The sequence below is a fragment of the Ceratotherium simum genome, chromosome 21, assembly GCF_057802395.1.
Source record: "Ceratotherium simum simum isolate JZ-2026a chromosome 21, ASM5780239v1, whole genome shotgun sequence".
NCBI classification, from domain to species: Eukaryota; Metazoa; Chordata; class Mammalia; order Perissodactyla; family Rhinocerotidae; genus Ceratotherium; species Ceratotherium simum.
The window spans coordinates 25,235,847-25,254,569 of record NC_141920.1 but is presented as its reverse complement, the minus strand read 5'-3'; the positions used below and the strand labels follow the sequence as shown (position 1 = coordinate 25,254,569).

Genomic DNA, 18,723 nt, shown 5'->3' with positions numbered 1-18,723 from the left:
TCCCTATGTCTGCTGTTTCTTCAAAATAATCAGCCTAAAATAATTCTTATGCCAAAGAGGCATATTTTGGTGTGACAAATTCTGTTCCTGGTCCTGTGATTACAGTTTTGGTATATGGTGTGAGGTAGGGCGTCCGACTTCATTCTTTTACATGTGGATATCCAGTTGTACCAGCACCGTTCGTTGAAGAGATGGTGATGAGTTTTTAGACACAACACCAAAAGCACAATCCATGAAAGACAAAATTAATGTTAGACTTTATTAAAATTAAATCTGGGGGCCGGCCTGGTGGCGCAAGCGGTTAAGTGCCCACGCTCTCCTGCGGTGGCCCAGGGTTCGCCGGTTCGGCTCCCAGGCGCACACCGAGGCACTGCTTGTCGAGCCATGCTGTGGCGGGGTCCCATATAAAGTAGAGGAAGATGGGCACGATGTTAACTCAGGGCCAGTCTTCCTCAGGAAAAAAAAAAAAAAGAGGAGGATTGGCATCAGATGTTAGCTCAGGGCTGATCTTCCTCACCAAAAACCAAAAAAATCTGGTCTACAAAAGGCACTGTGTGATATTGTGATTTTTTAATAAGAAATATATATATCTGGTCTTCTATCCTGTTCCTGGCACAGAGCTCCTAAAACCCTTGGAATTTCCTAACTGATAAGAGCTATAAAGATGTCTTTTGTTATGTCAGTGAGGTGACTTTTGGATAGCACTTAAGGATGGGGACTGGTTGCCAGTGGAGCCAACCATGTGATAAGAGGGTTGGAACTTTCAGTCCCCTCCCACCCCCAACCTCTGGGGAGGAGAGAGGGGCTGGAGATTAAGTTCAGTTGCCACCAGCCAATGATTTAATCGATCATCCCTATATAATGAAGCCTCCATAAAAACCCAAAAGTATGGGGTTCAGAGAGCTTCCGGGTTAGTGAACACGTGGAAATTTGGGGAGAGTGGCATGCTGGGAGAGGACATGGAAGCTCTGCACCCATTCCCCATATCTTGCCCTTGCATCTCTTTCGTCTGGCTGTTTCTGAGTTTTATTCTTTTATAATAAACCAGTAATCTAGTAAGTAAAATGTTTCTGTGAGTTCTGTGAGCTGCTCTAGCAAATTAATCAGACCCAAGGAGGGGACATGGGAACCACCAATTTATAGCTGGTCAGTCAGAAGCATGACAGCCTAGACTTGTGACTGATGTCTGAAGTGGAGGTGGGGGGGGCAATCTTGTAGGGCTGACCCCTTAACCTGTGGGATTTGACACTATCTCTGGGGAGAATTGAGTTAAATTGTCGGACACCCAGCTGGTGTCAGAGAATTGCTTGTTGGTGTGGGAAAATTCCCTCCACACATACCCACACATTGGAATTGGTGACCAGAACCTTTACACTGTTAAGAGTGTAGGGGAGGAAGACAAATCCTCTACCTTGTGGGTCCTTCTAGCTGGGCACTTGTTACCGCACCAGGTCCATTTTTGCCCGCCACCCAGAAAGCCAATCACCAAGACAACGAGACTACAGAGAGAGAGGGTTTAATCACAAGGCAACCAAGTGAGGAAAAGGGGAGAACAAGTCTCAAATCCGCCTCCCCGAAAATAGGGACTCGGGTATTTATGGGGAAGGGGGCAAGGTGCTCTGAAATGATTGGAGGTGAGGAGAGATGTGGTAATTGATGATCTGCGCAAGCATAGTCAGCCTTCATGCCTCTTTGTAGGACACATGTTCACAGAATGGCGGCATTAGCGTGCCCTGAGGGTGGAATTCCAACCTCTTGCCATCAGAAGGGCCCAGTTGATGGGTTGGTGGTCTCAATCCGGCCTGAAGTGGACAAGGAGTTCAATTCCTGAAAAAAATAGCTCAAACACCCATTACCATGGTAACCCAGGCTCCAGGGGGATGTCATCTATAGGAACCTAGTGGGAGTCAGATAGCATATTGCCCAAACAGCACAGTTAACAATGAGTAAGTTTATCATGCAGATTTAAGTCCTTGCCTTCCATTCTGATAGGTTTCTAGGTAAGGCCATCCCCCGCTTCTTCCTGGTACAAGGAAGAAGATACCCTTACCGATGGAGATTTTCTTTTCAAATGTAAATGTTTCTCATCAAGGGTAGCCAGAACTAAGAATGGGCGTAGCACGGACCCACCCAGACACCGAAGATGTCTATGGTAATGGCCTATTCTGGGGGCAGGCCTCCCATCCCAAACTCCTTTGGTTCCATAGTGGGGGTAGGGGCCAATGTGTCATTCAGGCAGAGACATATTCTGAGCTGGCAAATTCCAATCCCCCATAGTTACTAGCTGGTTAATCATCAATGGCTGTTTGCCGGTTTCACTATGAATTAAATTGACATGAGACAGAATAACAGGAGAAAATCAAACGAAGCTTTATAACATGTATACGTGGGAGAGACTCAGGAAAACTGAGTAACTCAGCCAAAATGGCCAAGCTGCCAGCTTAAATATCATCTTCAGCTAAAGACAAAGGAGGATGTTGGGGATAGTGGTTTGGGACTTCAAAGGGGAGGAAGGCAATTCACCTGGAAATGGAAAAGCAAATGTTTGGTAGATAGAACTTTGATAAGGGTGGGCTTAGCAAGGACCCTCACAGTCTGCCGATACCCAGAGCTATCTATGGTGATGGCCTGTCCTAGGGACAGGCCTTTTATCTTAAATTCTTTTAGGCAGTTAGGGGGAAGGTCAAAGTTTCTTTTAGAGTCTTTTGTTCTTACAAATAATTAAGGCAAAGAGACATATTCTGAGGTGGCCAATTCTGATCCCCCATAAGAGAGTGAAAAGAGAAGCCATAGGCTGCAAGAAAATATTTGCAAAACACATATCTGGTAAAAGACTTGTATCTAAAATATACAGAGAACTCTTATTTTTTTTTTTAATTTTATTTATTTATTTCTCCCCAAAGCCCCAGCAGATAGTTGTAGGTCATAGCTGCACGTCCTTCCAGTTGCTGCATGTGGGACGCAGCCCCAGCATGGCTGGAGAAGCGGTGCGTCGGTGCATGCCCGGGATCGAACCTGGGCCGCCAGCAGCGGAGCGCGCGCACTTAACCGCTAAGCCACAGGGCCGGCCCTAAAATATACAGAGAACTCTTAAAGTGCAACAGTCAGAAAATAAAAAGTGAGCAAAAGATCTGAACAGCTACCTCACCAAATATACATAGATGGCAAATAAACATATGAAAAGATGCTCACATCATATGTTATATGGGAATTGCAAATTAAACCATCAGTGAAATATCACTGTATACCTATTAGACTGGCTAAATTCCAAAAAGGTAACAATACCAAATGCTGGTGAGGATATAGAGTAATAGGAATTCTCCTTCGGTCCTACTGGAATGCAAAATGGTACAGCTGCTTTCAAAGACCATTTGACAATTTCTTACAGAGCTAAAACATAGGCTTACCATTATCATCCTGCAGTTGTATTCCTGTTTGAGTAGAAAACTTATGTCCACCAGTAACTTGCACATGAATATTTATAGCAACTTTTTTCATAATTGCCCCAGATTGGAAGTGACCAAGATGTCCTTCATAAGTGAATGGATAAACCGTGGTACAGACATACAGTGGAACATTATTCAGCAATTAAAAAAAAAAAAAACTGTCAAGCCATGAAAAAGTATGGAGGGACTTTAATGATATTGCTGAGTGAAAGACGCCAGCCTGAAAAAGCTCCGAATTGTATGATTCTACTTGTCTGACATTCTGGAAGAAGCAAAACTACAGAGACAGTAAAAAGATCAGAGGTTACTAGAGGTTCTGAGCGAGGGGAGAGGGATGAATAGGTGAAGCACAGGGGATTTTTAGGGTGGTGAGATTATTCTGTTTGATACTGTAATGGTGGATACATGGCATCATGCATTTGTCATAACCCATAGAGCCGTGCAACACAGAGTGAACCTTAATATACACTGTAGACTTTAGTTAATTAAAAAAAGACAAACTGTAGAATATTCTGGGCATTGATTAAGAAGGTAGACAAGGTGCCTACTTTTGTGGACCTTATAGTCAGTAAACAAATCAGGAAATTTTCAATGTTGTGATAGAAAGTAATAGGATGGCTATTTTAAATTGGATAGGCAGGGCAGACCTCTCTGAGGAGGTGATATTTAACTTGAGGCCTGAATAAGAGAAAGTGTTAGCTATTTAAAGATAGAGGAAAAAGCATTCCCAGCAGAGGGAACAGTTAGTGCAAAGGCTGTAAGGCTGGAATGACCTTAGTGTGTTTGAAAAATAGAAAGAAAGCCAAATTTGCAGTGGGTGAGGGGGAGAATGAAATATTAAACTCAAATAGTTTAATGACTTGTAGTAATTTATTGACAGGGAAGGGATAGATGTGTGTAGCTTGGACTACGATGGTTAAGAAGAGAAGGAGAAAAGTACGTATATATTTTAGGGTATGTAGTAGGGTATATTTTGTTGGTGGTATTTTTAGAACTTGTTGGTGAGGGAAAGATAATGCCCGTATCTTTGGCTTGAGCAGCTTTTGGATGGTGGTGCTGTTGAGGCCAGGGTGAGTGTGCCCAGATACAGACAGTTTTGATTTAGTCATTTTAACCATGTAGGAAGTTATAAATAATATTCAAACATGAGAGTCTGGAGCTCAGGGGAGAAGATGGGGCTTGAAGTGTAGATTCTCCATTCTGTCTACTCTGTCTTGCCTGTTTTTTAAATTCTACAAGTCATCAATGATACACGTTTTCTTTTAAAAACCTCCAACAATACATATAAAACCAAAGTTACCCACAACCACCTTCTTTAGTACACAGACCGCCCCCATGTGCACAAAGGTAACCACCGTTACCAGTTTGGGATTTTATACTTTTTCTGCATTAATTATAAATATATGTACCTATAGGAATGTATAGTTTGTTTTTGTTTGCAAAAATAACATCATGTTGTAATATTTTGTAACTTTAAAAAAAATGTTCTTGGAATCATTCCGTTTCAGTCATTAGTAAGTTACTTGTTTTAATGGTTGCACAGTGTTTTATTATGGTATGAGTATGTGGTTTATTTAATTGGTTGCTGATTGATATTTAGGTGGTTTCTTTAGTTTTTCTATTTTGCTGTTATACAAATGGTAATTTTTATTCTTTTCAGGAATTTAAAATACTTAGTTAATTTTGATTATGTAAAACAAATATGTTTGAAGTACATAAATAATTAAAATTACCAGCATGTTTTTGCAGAGCATCTCACAGTTCTACCACAGTGATTCTCTGTAATTATCTGGAGAGAATCACTGTTCTGTACTTCTGTTAATCTTTTCTACATGAAGTTAATTTGAGTTTTTAAAATATATTTTATTTCTGTGGAGATTTTTAATTTCTTTTCTTTGCAACTTTGTAAGTAATAGACAGTTTAGATTAATTTAGAATAGGCTACACTATTCAAAAGGGTATTTTTCCAGCAATAAATTGTTGATATAGATCAGCACCTAGAGTAGTACTTTATCATGCATAAAATCAGCACTCAGATATTGGATTTTTCTCGCTCCCTCTTAATTTACTTGTCTTGATGTCATAGTTCTGTGTCAAATAGTCTTTTTGGTATCGAGGAGAAAATAATAACTATATAGAATGTGGTAATGATGTCTTTGAGGGCCCTTTCTATAACAGGCAGTTTGAATTAGAAGAATATCCTATGCAATACATTGTTAAAGCTTTTATATTACATCTCATTTCCTTTATATTCTGGATGACTACTAATGACTTTATTTATGTCTTTATTTATGTACGCATACAACCTAAGTGAAATAAAAGGGCCCTTTTAGTAAATTGTAGGTTATAAAACATCTGAAATGGTGCAATTTAAATAAACAAAGAAGCTGAAGGAGAAAAAATATATATATATACACCAGGCCAAGGGAATGAGCTAGTCACTATAGTTAAGGCCAAAGTTTTAGCTTTGAGCATTTTCAGGTATAAGTCAATGGATAAAACATATTGGATTTTATAGAGTTTGTCTCAGTAGGAATTACTGTTCCATTTCTTCTTGGCAGATTTGAGAAGACATGAGAATTGTTTTATATTTAAAATTTTTAATGGAAACCTAGTTGTGTATAAAAACTCAAGGCAATGCCTTTGTAGTTTCAAGATATTTTGTTTGCTGTATTGTATTTGTGTACTTCTTACAGAGTACCTGGCAAACAGTAAGTGCTAAGTAAATTTTGTTTGACTTTTAATTTTTACCTTGACCCACTTGAAATATTTCTGGTATTTTTATCCAGTCCCCAAAAGCCTAAGAAAAGATTTTTATTTTACAAACATTTTTAGTTTAATTCAAACACAGTTAATGATAAATAAACATTTACAGAGCATTTTTTTCATATACATAATCATTCAGTTTTTACAACAACCCTGTGAGATAGAGGTGGTGTTATCCCCATTTTTCTGACAGGAAACTGGGACCTAGAGAGGTTACCTAACTCACATAGTATCATATGGTAAGTGTTGTAGCCAGGAATCAAGCCCAAGTGCCCTGACTTTGTTATAAAACCTTTGCTGTATGAATCATGCTGTTTACACATAGGGATTACCTCTTCCATGATTAGGGATTGAAGAAGATATGTTGGAGTTGTTCATTTAGTATAATTCAATAGCTATTTCTTTGTTCATTTCATTGAACAGATATTTAAGTGTTTTCTATATGTCAGGCACTCTTTCGGGCTTCTGGGTTTCATCAGTGAACAAAACAAAGATTCCTGCTCACATGGAGTTTATATTCTAGCCTGGAGAGTCAAAACCAATAAACATAATTACCAAGTAAATTACTTAGTATGTCAGAAGGTGACATATTCTACAGAAGAAAAAAGTGACCAGGGTAGGTGGAGTAGACTGTAATATCGTCAAGAGAACAAGAAAATCAAAGGTCCTAAGGTTAAAACGTGCTGGCATATTTGAGGAATAGAACATGTTGGCATATTTGAGAAATAACAAGGAGGTAGGTGCCTGAGTAGGGGAGGGGAGTACAAGGAAATAAGGTCAGGAAATTGGGAGCAGAGGAAGCACTCATAATGTAAGGTCTTTTAGGTCATTGTAAGAATTTAGGTCATTGTAAGAATTTAGTCTTTTACTCTGAGTAAAATGGGAAGCCTTTGCGGAGTTTTGAACATTTTAAGAGTCATCTTGGTTGTGTTGAGAATAGGTACTGAAGCTAGACGAGGGTAGACACAGGGAGACCTGTTAGGTTATTGCAGTAATCTAGGAGAGAGGCATAATACAGGAAAAAGATGGCTGTCAGAGGTGGCTCTGAACAGATTGGTGGTATAGGTGGTGAGAAATGGTTGGATTCTGGATATGTTTTGCAAATAGAGACAATAGAATTTGCCAGCAGGTTGGAAGGGAAATGTAAAAGAAGGAGTCAAGGATGACTCCAAGGTTTTTAGCCTGAGCATCTGAAAGGGTGGAGTTGCTGTCAAGGGAGAGAGTTTACAGGGAAGATCAGGAGTTCAGTTTTGGATGTGTTAAATTTGGGATGTCTTTTAGATACCCAAGGGAACTTGTTTAGAGTTTAGAAGTGAAGTCTGGGATAGAAATAGAAAGTTGAGAGTTGATGATATATAGATGATATTTAAAGCCATAACACTGGGTGATATCCTTGAGGAAATGAGTAGTACTACAGAGAGGTTTGAGAATAGGGAACCAAGAACTGAGCCCTAGGATACTCCAACCTTAAAGAGTGGAGAGAAGAGCAGGAATCTTCAAAGGAGACTAAGAAGACTAAGAGACTAAGAATCAATGAGGAAGGATATAAACCTAGAGAATGTGTCTTGGGAACTGAAGGGAAGAAAGTAAACTGTAGAAGAAGGAATGATCAACCATGTCAGATTTTGCTGATAGGTTAGGCAGGATGAATACTAGAATTGAAAATTGTATTTAGCAATGTGAAGCCCACTGGTTATTATGTGGGACGTGGAAATGGCCTGGTTAGTACTATTTACTTAATTTTTAAATGGGAATATTTGATGTTTACAGTGTCTTCTTTGCCGTGTTCAGGTTTGCTGTCCTGTCGGTGGTATGTCTGACAGTGGATCACAGTTTGGTTCAATGGGTAGCCTGACCATGAAATCACAACTTCAGATCACTGGTAAGTCTTAAAAAGGTCCACTACTTTACTTTTTTGTTTCCCCTAGGATAAAAAGTAATCTTAAGAGAAGAAAATCTTTAATGGCTGTTACATATACTGTAATTAATATTGCTGAATTAATATTTGCTTAATGAATGAATGAACAAAATGTTTAGATGTGTAAAAATTACATTTTTATTTCAGGATATTCTTGGGTATTTTGCAGGATTTGTGGGTTTATTTTTTTTTCCATTTAAATTGGTGCCTGGGCAATTGCTTTTTGTTTTGTATTGTATTAACAACTTTATTGAGAGAGAATTCACATACCATAAGTTTAGAGGTCAGTGATTGTTAGTACATTCACAGAGTTGTGCAGCCATCACCACAGTCCATTTTAGAATATTTTCACCACTCCAGAAAGAAACCTCTAACCATTAGCAGTCACTCTTCATATCTCCCAACCACCCTCAGCCCTAGGCAACCACTAACTACTTTCTGTCTCTATAGATTTGCCTATTCTGGATCTTTTATATAAATGGAATAATAAAATGTGTGGTCTTTTTGTCTCTGAGTTCTTTCCTTTAGTATAATGTTTTCAAGGTTCATCCATGTTGTAGCATGTATTAGCATTTTATTTCTTTTTATTGCCAAATAATATTCCATGTATGGACATACCACATTGTATTTATCCATTTATCAGTTGATGGATGTTTGGGTTGTTTCTACTTTTTGGCTATTATGAAGAATGTTACGAATATTTGTGTACAGATTTTGTGAAGATGTAAGTTTTCAGTTTTCTTGAGAATATACCTAGAAGTAGAATCATTGGGTCATATAGTATCCATGTTTAGCGTTGTGAGGAATTCCAAATTATTTTCAAAACATCTGCTCTATTTACATTCCCACCAGCCATGTTTGAGGGTTCCAATTTCTCCACATCTTTGCCAATGCTTATCTGTCTTTTTGACTGTAGACATCCTAGTAGGTGTGAAATGGTATCTCATTATAGGTTTGATTTACATTTCTCTGATGGCTAACAATGCTGAGCATCTTTTCATGTGCTTATTGGCCATTTGTATATCTTTTTTTGAGAAATGTCTGTTTAAATCCTTTGGTTGCTATTATTACTTAACTAATATCTCTCTCTCGTAACCATACTAACTAAGTATATCACTTTCAGATTAATGTTCTTAATATGCCACCTGATATGTTGCATTCCTGCTCAAAAACCTTAAGTGCTTCTCCTTGACTATGGTATAGAATTTCTTTAACCTGGGCTAAGACGTTTCACCGTCTGGCTTCATATGATCTCTTTGTAGGTCTTTATATATGAACTATTTGCACTAGCCAAGGTGAGTCACTGGATTTTCTTCGGACTTGCATGTGTCTCTGTCATAGAGTGAAACCCCAGTCTCTCTCCCTTTAATTTAATGGTATGTATTGATTGTAGACAAATTATCATCCTCTGTATAGTATTTTAGTTTCTACTGTACCTGGCTTATATCCATCTCTGGATTATGAATATTAGTCCACACTATATACTTATTATCCTCCTCAAAACCTAAAAGTGATTGAATTATATAAAAGTGACACTTTCTTAAGGTGACAGCATCCTAGAATTGATTTTTGGGAATTCCTTCACTAACTCCAGTCTCTTTCCTTAGCAATGTCTGATTCTTTTTTTTTTTTTTTGTGAGGAAGACTAGCCCTGAGCTAACATCCATTGCCAATCCTCGTCGTTTTGCTGAAGAAAATATTGGCCCTTAGCTAACATCTGTGTCCATCTTCCTCTACTTTATATGTGGGACACCTGCCACAGCATGGTTTGATGAGCAGTGTGTAGGTCTGCACCCGGGATCTGAACCTGCGAACCCTGGGCCGCCGAAGCAGAGCATGCACTTAACCGCTACGCCACCAGGCCAGCCCCAGCAATATCTGATTCTCAGTGAAAGATATTAGTATTTATTTACCAAAGCCAGATTGTGATTGTTTCCCCCTCTCCCCATGCTCAAGCTAGCCTGAATAACTGGTTTAAATTGGTCCAGGGTTCTTATGACTTTTCTTTTCTTTTTGGCACCTTAATGTTGAAACCTTTGATTGGAACCATCTTTTAAAACTTTATTTAATTTTTCAGATTATATAAGTAATATACATGCTTTTTATGTTCAAAAACTCAGTAAAATTATAAAATGAGGAGTCCTTATTTATCATCTTAGTCCTCAGAGATAAATATTGTTATATTTCTTAGATTTAGGTTTACTTACCTTTAGACTTTTTCTTTGCATAAACTGGCTATCTTATTTGCTATCATCTTTATTATCATAGTAGGAAAAACATTTAATAAATGCCTCAATGCACCTCAAGAAGACATAATTCTTAGCCATTTTAAAGTTTTTAATCTTGGGTCTAAACATTCTGAGAATGCACAAGTATAGGGCAAAAACAATTTAATAAAAACAAACACCATGTATAATGGATAAAAATTAATTAGCAAAAATATCATTAGATATGAGACAAATGGAGAGCAGGGGAGAGCATAAGATAATAAACAGTTAAGTGCCAAGTTGAATAGAATCAAGTACCCTTCATCATTCATTATTTACTTCTTTGCTTTTGATGCTAGAAACCTCAGAACTAAGTTCTTTGCGCGAATCCCCTTTATTTTTTATGCTGTGTTAATGAATCATTTATGGTATTTGTTTTTATTGTAAGGTGCCTCAACATCTTTCTAGAATCAAGGAAGGCGTAAATATGCAAGTGTAAAAAGTAAATGCCTGGGCCGGCCCCGTGGCTTAGCGGTTAAGTGCACGTGCTCCGCTACTGGCGGCCCGCGTTTGGATCCTGGGCGCTCACCAACGCACCGCTTCTCCGGCCATGCTGAGGCCGCGTTCCACATACACCAACTAGAAGGATGTGCAGCTATGACATACAACTATCTAGTTGGGCTTTGGGGGAAAAATAAATAAATAAATAAAATTATTAAAAAAAAAAAAAGTAAATGCCTTGGTATATGGTAATGGCAAGAAGAGATAACTTTGGTCAGGAAAGAGAGATCAGTATTTGACTAGGGTTGCCATGAAAGGAAGTGGTGCTTGAAGCATTGCTACTGTTTAAATGTAGAGCAGTAGAAAGGGATCCTTTCAGGAGAGAACATGTGCATTTCCCTCCTTCGTGCCTCTTGCTTGAGACTTCCCTTAATGCCCCTAAAAGCTGCTGCTGCAGAGAGGAGAGCCATGAGAATTAATGGAAGTAGGTCATCTCCTTCAGGTGTGTCAGGGCTACAAAAAAATCATTGCTAAGGGAGATGGGAAGTAATCAGGGTCTTTAACAAAGAGCAGTCAATCAGATATGTGTTTTAGAAAGTTGGTGTGCAAGACTGATAGGAGAATTTAGGGTCAAAAGTTAAAATCCTCCTCTGTGGTTCCACTCAAGTTTATGTTCTTAACTCTATCATACAGACATAAATATATCCATACATTCCTATTAATTGTTTACAATATATATTTGCTAATTGGTCTCCCTTACCAGATTAAGTGAGGGCAAGTAGAGAGATGGCAGATGCTCTTTCAGAGAAACGGTACCTATTATAGGTTGTAGCAAAATAGAAATTTAAAAAATAATTCATAGTGCTGTTGATAAATGGATTGTTTAGAGAACTTAGATGTTTTAATTTCACTAATTCTTTATAACGGTATCAAGGAAGGGCAACCTCACCTTTCCTTTTCAGCATTTATATAGAATAAAAAAGTATAGTACCAGTGCATTAGTAACACTTTCTATAACTTGAATCTAACTAATTTATGGAAATAACCTGAATTAGCTATTTAGCTATTCAAGTTTGAGTTGAATAAGAAAGATTGTCTTTTGTGCTATTCTTTCACATAGATCAAGGTAATTAATTGAAATAGCCCCTTTGGGAACTTCTATTGATCTGTTAACATTTTTGTTGGGTATTGAATGTACCTGTATTGATCCTTGTGTTGGACAATAGCTTTCCTGTGTAATTTATCAGTAGGTGCAAAAATTATAGCAGGAAATCATAAATACTTAATCGTAGGTATTTTGACTAGTGCGCCATTAAAGCTTCTACACTTAAACTCTTGGGGAGGTCATCTAGCCCCTTATCCCCAGTTTTAATCAACAAATTTATACAGACTAATGACTCCCATTGTTATCACACAAAATTGGGGTTCTCCTGCCCGATGCATAAACAAGGCGATTATTATGGCATCAGCTTTTGGAAAAAGAAAACAGCTTTATTGCTAGATTGATCTGCAAGGAGACAGGGGGCATATGCTCTCAGATATGTCTCCCTGATCCAGGGCTTGGGGCAAAATTTATGGGATGAAGGACAGGGCAATCTGAAGTGTGGAAATAGATGAATGGAGGTAAGGAGAAGCGAGATAATTGATGATCTGCACAAGTATAGTCAAGCTTCCTGGCTCTTCATGGGATACATGTTCACAAAATGGTGGTTTTGGCATGATCTGAGGATGGAGTTTTCACCCTTTGACATAAAAAAAGGTCTCTTATTGGACATTTTGCGCCGGCCCACTTGATGGGTTGGTGGTCTCAACTGGCCTGAACTGGACGAGGGGTCTCAGTTCCTGAAAAACCACTCTTAATCACTCTGTTAATAAGATGGGGTCAGTCGAACTGGTCCTAGAGGGCCTGTGGTTACATGATTTTCAGGGGAGTTAATGTCACTAGATTTTAGCTCTGATTCTGATACCTAATAGTTGTGTAACCTTGTGCACATCACTAATATCTTTGAGCCTCAGTTTTCTTATCTGTGAACTGAGGAAATTAACATCTTTGTCACGTGGTTGTTGGGAGGCAGTGTATAGGAGTGGGAAAACTCCAGAACACTGTGTGAGTACAGAGTAGTGTATTCTCTTTCCCCTAATTCCTTATTTCTTTCTCCTTCTAGGATTACTTATATCTAATTTAATATCTTAATAGCAATCTAAGCTTAAATCTTTTATAAGGTTGGTTGCTTATTTTACATTGTCTTTTCTTAACATCATCATTCTAGTTTTCTTAAAATTTAAAAAGGGCCAGAATGAATGGCAAGAATGGTACTGATTTTGTGAAAGGTCATTGATGTTTATTGTAAAAACTTAATTTATGACCAGAATGGAAATGTTAACATTGTTATCAAGAGGCTAGCTGTTGGATCACATGTTTAAAATTTTTCTTTACCTCTTTGTTCTTTACCCTTCCATCATCAGACTCTGCTGATTTTTACTATGGCATTTCCTGGATCATCTGCCTCTTTTCCTCTAATGCTGTGGCCTGAGTCCCTTACCTTGGACATAAGTCTGTTTTCTTAGTTCTTCTCTGTCTTGAACCATTTCCTGTTTAATTATGTTCTATACATTAACTCAGCTATTATACTTAATTTATCTGTGTTTTTTATTTGATGTTTGCAGTGTGCTAGCATAATACTATGTGGGCAAAATAAGTACTTTTGTATTTCCTAGAAATTTCTTAGTCTCAGTCTTACTTAAAACTTGTCATTTGAGGAAGAGAAACCATCTTGATTTTTTTTTTTTGGTGAGGAATGGTGGCCCTGAGCTAACACCTGTTGCCAGTCTTCCTCTTTTTGCTTGAGGAAGAGTTGCCTTGCGCTAACATCTATGCCCGTCTTCCTCTGTTTTGTATGTGGGACACTACCACAGCATGGCTTGATGAGTGGTGTAGGTCCGTGCCTGGGATCTGAATCTGTGAATCCTGGGCCACCAAAGCAGAGTGTGCTGAACTTAACCACTGTGCCACCAGGCTGGCCACGAAACCATCTTGATTTTAGTTACTACTAATTGGAATTAAATGCTATTACTGAATTTTCCCAAATTTATTAGAATACCATATATTTAGCTGTGATTGCTTAGAGACCAGGAAGGTCCTTCATACTTAAAATTTTAAGTCAAGAGTTTATATCCAATTCTGCCCAGCCAAGACATAGTTCCGCCAGAGGCCTCCTGTGGCCTGTCCTGACTTCTGATTACAGAGGTAGCCCTTGCCTAACTGATTTTCTCTCTTATCAGCTAGCTCATCATACTGCTAATTTACCTCATCTCAGCACCTTTACTTAATTTATGTTGTTTACTAAAGCTCCCTGCTTCTCAAAATAGGATAAGCTAAGGATTCACGTTTAGTTTCTTTATATTTAAATTGTCCAAGTTTTTATTTTCTACCAGAGAGGTAGGATGAAGAACTGAAATCAGGTCAAAACATTGACCTTCAGAACAGAAGGATCAGAAGAACATTAACATTTACTATGAAACTATATGTAGTAGATAATCTGTGTGTGTGTGTAACTATAAAGCAAGGAAACTTGTTTTCTGCCATTGGGTTCAACAAATGTATTAAATGTCTCTCAGGTTTAAATCACTAAGTGCTGGGCCGGCCCCATGGCTTAGCGGTTAAGTGTGCACACTCCGCTACTGGTGGCCTGGGCTGGGATCCTGGGTGCGCACCGACGCACCGCTTCTCCGGCCATGCTGAGGCCACGTGCCACATAAAACAACTAGAAGGATGTGCCACAATGACGTACAGCTATCTACTGGGGCTTTGGGGGAAAAAAAGGAGGAGGATTGGCAATAGATGTTAGCTCAGAGCCGGTCTTCCTCAGCAAAAAAAAGAGGAGGATTAGCCTGGATGTTAGCTCAGGGCTGATCTTCCTCACACTAAATAAATAAATAAAGTAAGTAAGTAAGTAAATCAGTCAATCAATCAATCACTAAGTGCTATAGGAGTTATAAAGACTGGCTACATTTTTGCCATGAAGGGGATTACAAGGTGAGTTAAATAGATAAAAACCAATAAATTTACTAAAAACTAAGAATGAAAAGCTAGGGGCCGGCCCTGTGGCGTAGCAGTTAAGTGCGTGTGCTCTGCTGCTGGCAGCCTGGGTTTGGATCCTGGGCGAACACCGACGCACCACTTGTCAGGCCATGCTGTGGTGGCGTCCCACATAAAGTGGAGGAAGATGGGCACAGATGTTAGCTCAGGGCCAGTCTTCCTCGGCAAAAAGAGGAGGATTGGCATGGACGTTAGCTCAGGGCTGATCTTCCTCGCAAAAAAAAAAAAAAGAAAGAAAAGAAAAGCTATAGGAGCCATACATAAATATGAAAGTGCTGTGGAAGCATAGAGGCAGGAACAATTTAACTTCTTAGGTTTAAAGAAGCATTCAATCAAAGAGAAGGGGGCATTTGTCTCTCAAGAAGTAGGGTTTTATTGGGTGGAAAAGGAAGAAGGATCATTATGAGTGGAGGGAGTAGCACATATAGAGGCATGAAAGTGCATGGCCCTTGTGAGGGACAGCAAACAGCTAAGGGTGGTTAGAATAACAGGGGTCTGGGTGGGATTTGTTATAGGAAGAGGCTGGAAAGGTATATGGTAGACAATATAAAATACCCCAGAAGAATTTAAACTTTATTTTGCAGGCATTAGAAAATCATTGAAAAGTATTGACATGATCACATCTGTTTTTTTTTTTTAATTTTTATTTATTTTTATTTATTTATTTCCCCCAAAGCCCCAGTAGACAGTTGTATGTCATAGCTGCACAGCCTTCTAGCTGCTGCATGTGGGACGCGGCCCCAGCATGGCCGGAGAAGCGGTGCGTTGGTGCGCGCCCGGGATCCGAACCCGGGCCGCCAGCAGCGGAGCACACGCACCCAACTGCTAAGCCACTAAGCCACGGGGCCGGCCCTGATCACATCTGTTTTAGGAAGATAATTCTAGTAGCTGTGAGGGATTGGATTGCAGAAGTGAAAGTAAAAACAGGCAATTGTTAGAGGCCTCTTGCAGTAGCCCAGGTGACAGATGATGCACTTTTCTGGTTTCTTTTCTTCCAGTTTATAATTTACAGTTCTTTTATTCTTTTAATTACTAAGGGAATTTAAATTTCTGGAAGTAGTACATTGATCTGTTTTATAATATTAAGACTGTAACAAAAGTGTTATGCAGTCTAAACTTTGAGATTTAAACACTTAAATAATTTCTCCTGTCCAGACTTTGCAGTGAACCTTGGGCAAACTTTTAAATTCTGTTGAGCTTGTCTTTTTTATGTGTAAAAATTAAAATGATACTACTTATCACAGAACAGTCGTAAGTATTGAAATGACAATATTTAAGCGCCAGACACATAGCAAACACTAAAAGTTGGCGTTCCTTACCCCTTTTGTTTCCCGTTTAAACTTTCCTAAAATGGCTCTAGTGCGGTTGAATAGGATTATGTGGCAAAAAGGCTTTCAAAAGTTTGAATCCTAAAAAGCCACTGAGAGCAGATCATTTCCTTCCTGTCAGACCTGCATTGCTCTTTGTTCTAGATTCAATCAGTTTCAGAGGACCACAAGAGCCCCTGAAATATGATGGGCTTATGTTTGGGCTGTTTCACATTTTCTCAGACCAGAAATGTATTAAAAATAGGAATTTTATATTTTTCTATGGCAATCTTGTGGTTGAATTTGGAACTGTATTAAGGACTAGAGCTTTATAGTACCTGTTAATCAGAGATAGGTCTGGTCCCCACTTGAGTATTTTGTGTTCTGAAAAAGACTTCTTACTTAGTGTTTCCACTTAGATAGCTCACAAGCATCTCAAATTTTAGTGAGATGGCTCACAAGCATTTCAACATTCATTATAAAACTCTTAATTTCCTGCCCACACCATCCTTCTCAAACTTGTTCTTTCCCAGATCTTTTTCATCTTATTAAATGACACCATCTTCCATCTAGTTATTCATGCCAGAAACCTCGGAGTTATCCTTGCTTCTTCTTTACCCCAACTTCCTCGTGCAATCTAATACTCTTGGTTCTCCTTAGAAGATACTTATTCCTCCCCATATCCATGTTCACCACCCTATTCCAAACCACTGTCTCTTGATTGGATGACTTTGTAGACTCTTAACCCCTACTTTTGTCTCCTTTTCAGTTTATTTTTCCCAGAGCAATAGAGTGATCTTTGAATGTTAATCTGATCATCACTGTATCCTCATCACTGTGCCCGTACCAATAATTGATATATATTGTAGGCAGCCAGTAAATTTGTTGAATAGCACTCTTACTGAAAAATTCCTCAGTGGCTCCTTATTACCTACTTTTCTAGCATTATCTCTTGCAGCTCTTCTTTTTTTTTCTTTGGCAGATTTTTTTTGATAATGCATATTGATTTTGAATCCAATTGAACTTTATTATACAAAATATTTCAACATAATGATGAAGCTCTAATTTATAGAATGTGAATACATTGTTAGCGTGGCAATCCTGCAGCTGGTTTGCATGCCACCTAAAAGGCACATAAGCACAAAAGAACAAAAGTGTTGGATGTGTGTGAAGTCAAGAATTCAGGACTGCTACCTGGGACTGTGCCTGCTAGGTTGCCCAGACTGTCTGTGCTTTGGACTGTACATTGAGCTTCTTGAGTAGCTGCTATACAAATTCCTCTAGCAACTCCAAGGCCCCTTGACCTTGAAGGGCACTGGCAGTCTCTGAACTTTGCTACTGGAGTAGATATCCAGGTGGTAGAGGATTTTCTTGACTGTGTCACCTCATTTATAGGGGAGCAATGAGTTGTCACTTGTGGGAACCATGGGGTTCTCTGCTAGATTCAAATCTATGTGTTGCACCTTCCAAAGGGCTTGGACAGGCGATTTCATGGCAAAGGTGATAACTCAAGGGTGAAGGCTGAGGAGTCAGTATCTCAAGATGCATGATATAGGAAGCTCTTGTTAAGATAATATGAGATATATGAGGTGCTAAAAATTATCTTAGTTTGTAACTCTCGTCCTCCAGTGGCTTTCCAGCATGCTTAGAATAAAATCCAAATTCCTTATCTTAGCCTGCAAAGCTAAACGTGATCTCACCTCGTTTACCATTCCTTCCTGTTTGCTATACTTTTCCTCAGATATGCCAAGCTTTCTTGCCTCTGTCTGGAATGCTCCCCTCTTCTCAACTCCAATCTTTACATGGTTAGCTCCTTGTCATTTAGATGGTTGCTTTCCTTATTACCAAGTCATATTCTGCCTCATTAGCCTGTTTTCATCACAAGGACTTTTCTCTAACTAGAATATTACCTCTTTGAGAGCCAGGGCCTTTACTATATTGTAAACTGCTCTATCTACAGTTTAGAGCAGTATCTGATACATGGTAGGCATTCAAATATTTGTTGACCAACTTTGTTGATTTACTTTTTAATTTACCTCCAAGTTCTGGGACTATTGATACTAACAGTGGGGGTCTACTGATGGGAATCTGAGTGGATGGTGTGGAGAAGTCCTATATTTATTTAGTAAGATGGGAGGAAATACAAAGGTCATGAGTGAATGAAATTAGTAAATATTTTAGAGCAAAATTGCTTCTCTGAGTAAAAGTAATAATGTTCTGTTTAACCTTGATGAAATTAAATTGATTTGAAGGATGAACTAACATCTCGAATATTGAAATATTTTCCCTTTTCTTTTACTTAGTCATTTCAGCAAAACTTAAAGAAAATAAAAAGAATTGGTTTGGACCAAGTCCTTATGTGGAAGTCACAGTAGATGGACAGTCAAAGAAGACAGAAAAATGCAACAATACAAACAGTCCCAAATGGAAGCAACCTCTTACAGTGTAGGTTTGAAAGTATTTTCTACTGTATATTTTG

The 18,723-nt window shown here is 38.7% G+C and overlaps 1 protein-coding gene across 8 annotated transcripts in view; it reads left to right on the top strand.

The window, feature by feature from the left end:
* The window catches only part of ITCH (itchy E3 ubiquitin protein ligase), a 124,961-nt gene that overhangs the window by 32,539 nt on the left and 73,699 nt on the right, over positions 1-18,723 (top strand). For 7 of the 8 annotated variants that reach the window (XR_015555602.1, XM_087445370.1, XM_014787535.2 and 4 more), the window contains 2 exons: positions 8,004-8,094; positions 18,548-18,689. Coding sequence is in view for 6 of the 8 variants with exons in the window: in XM_014787535.2 (XP_014643021.1) it covers positions 8,004-8,094; positions 18,548-18,689 (233 nt within the window). In the remaining 2 variants the exon portion in view is untranslated. The remainder of the gene's footprint in view (positions 1-8,003; positions 8,095-18,547; positions 18,690-18,723) is intronic. The other variant, XM_087445371.1, reaches the window with a different exon arrangement.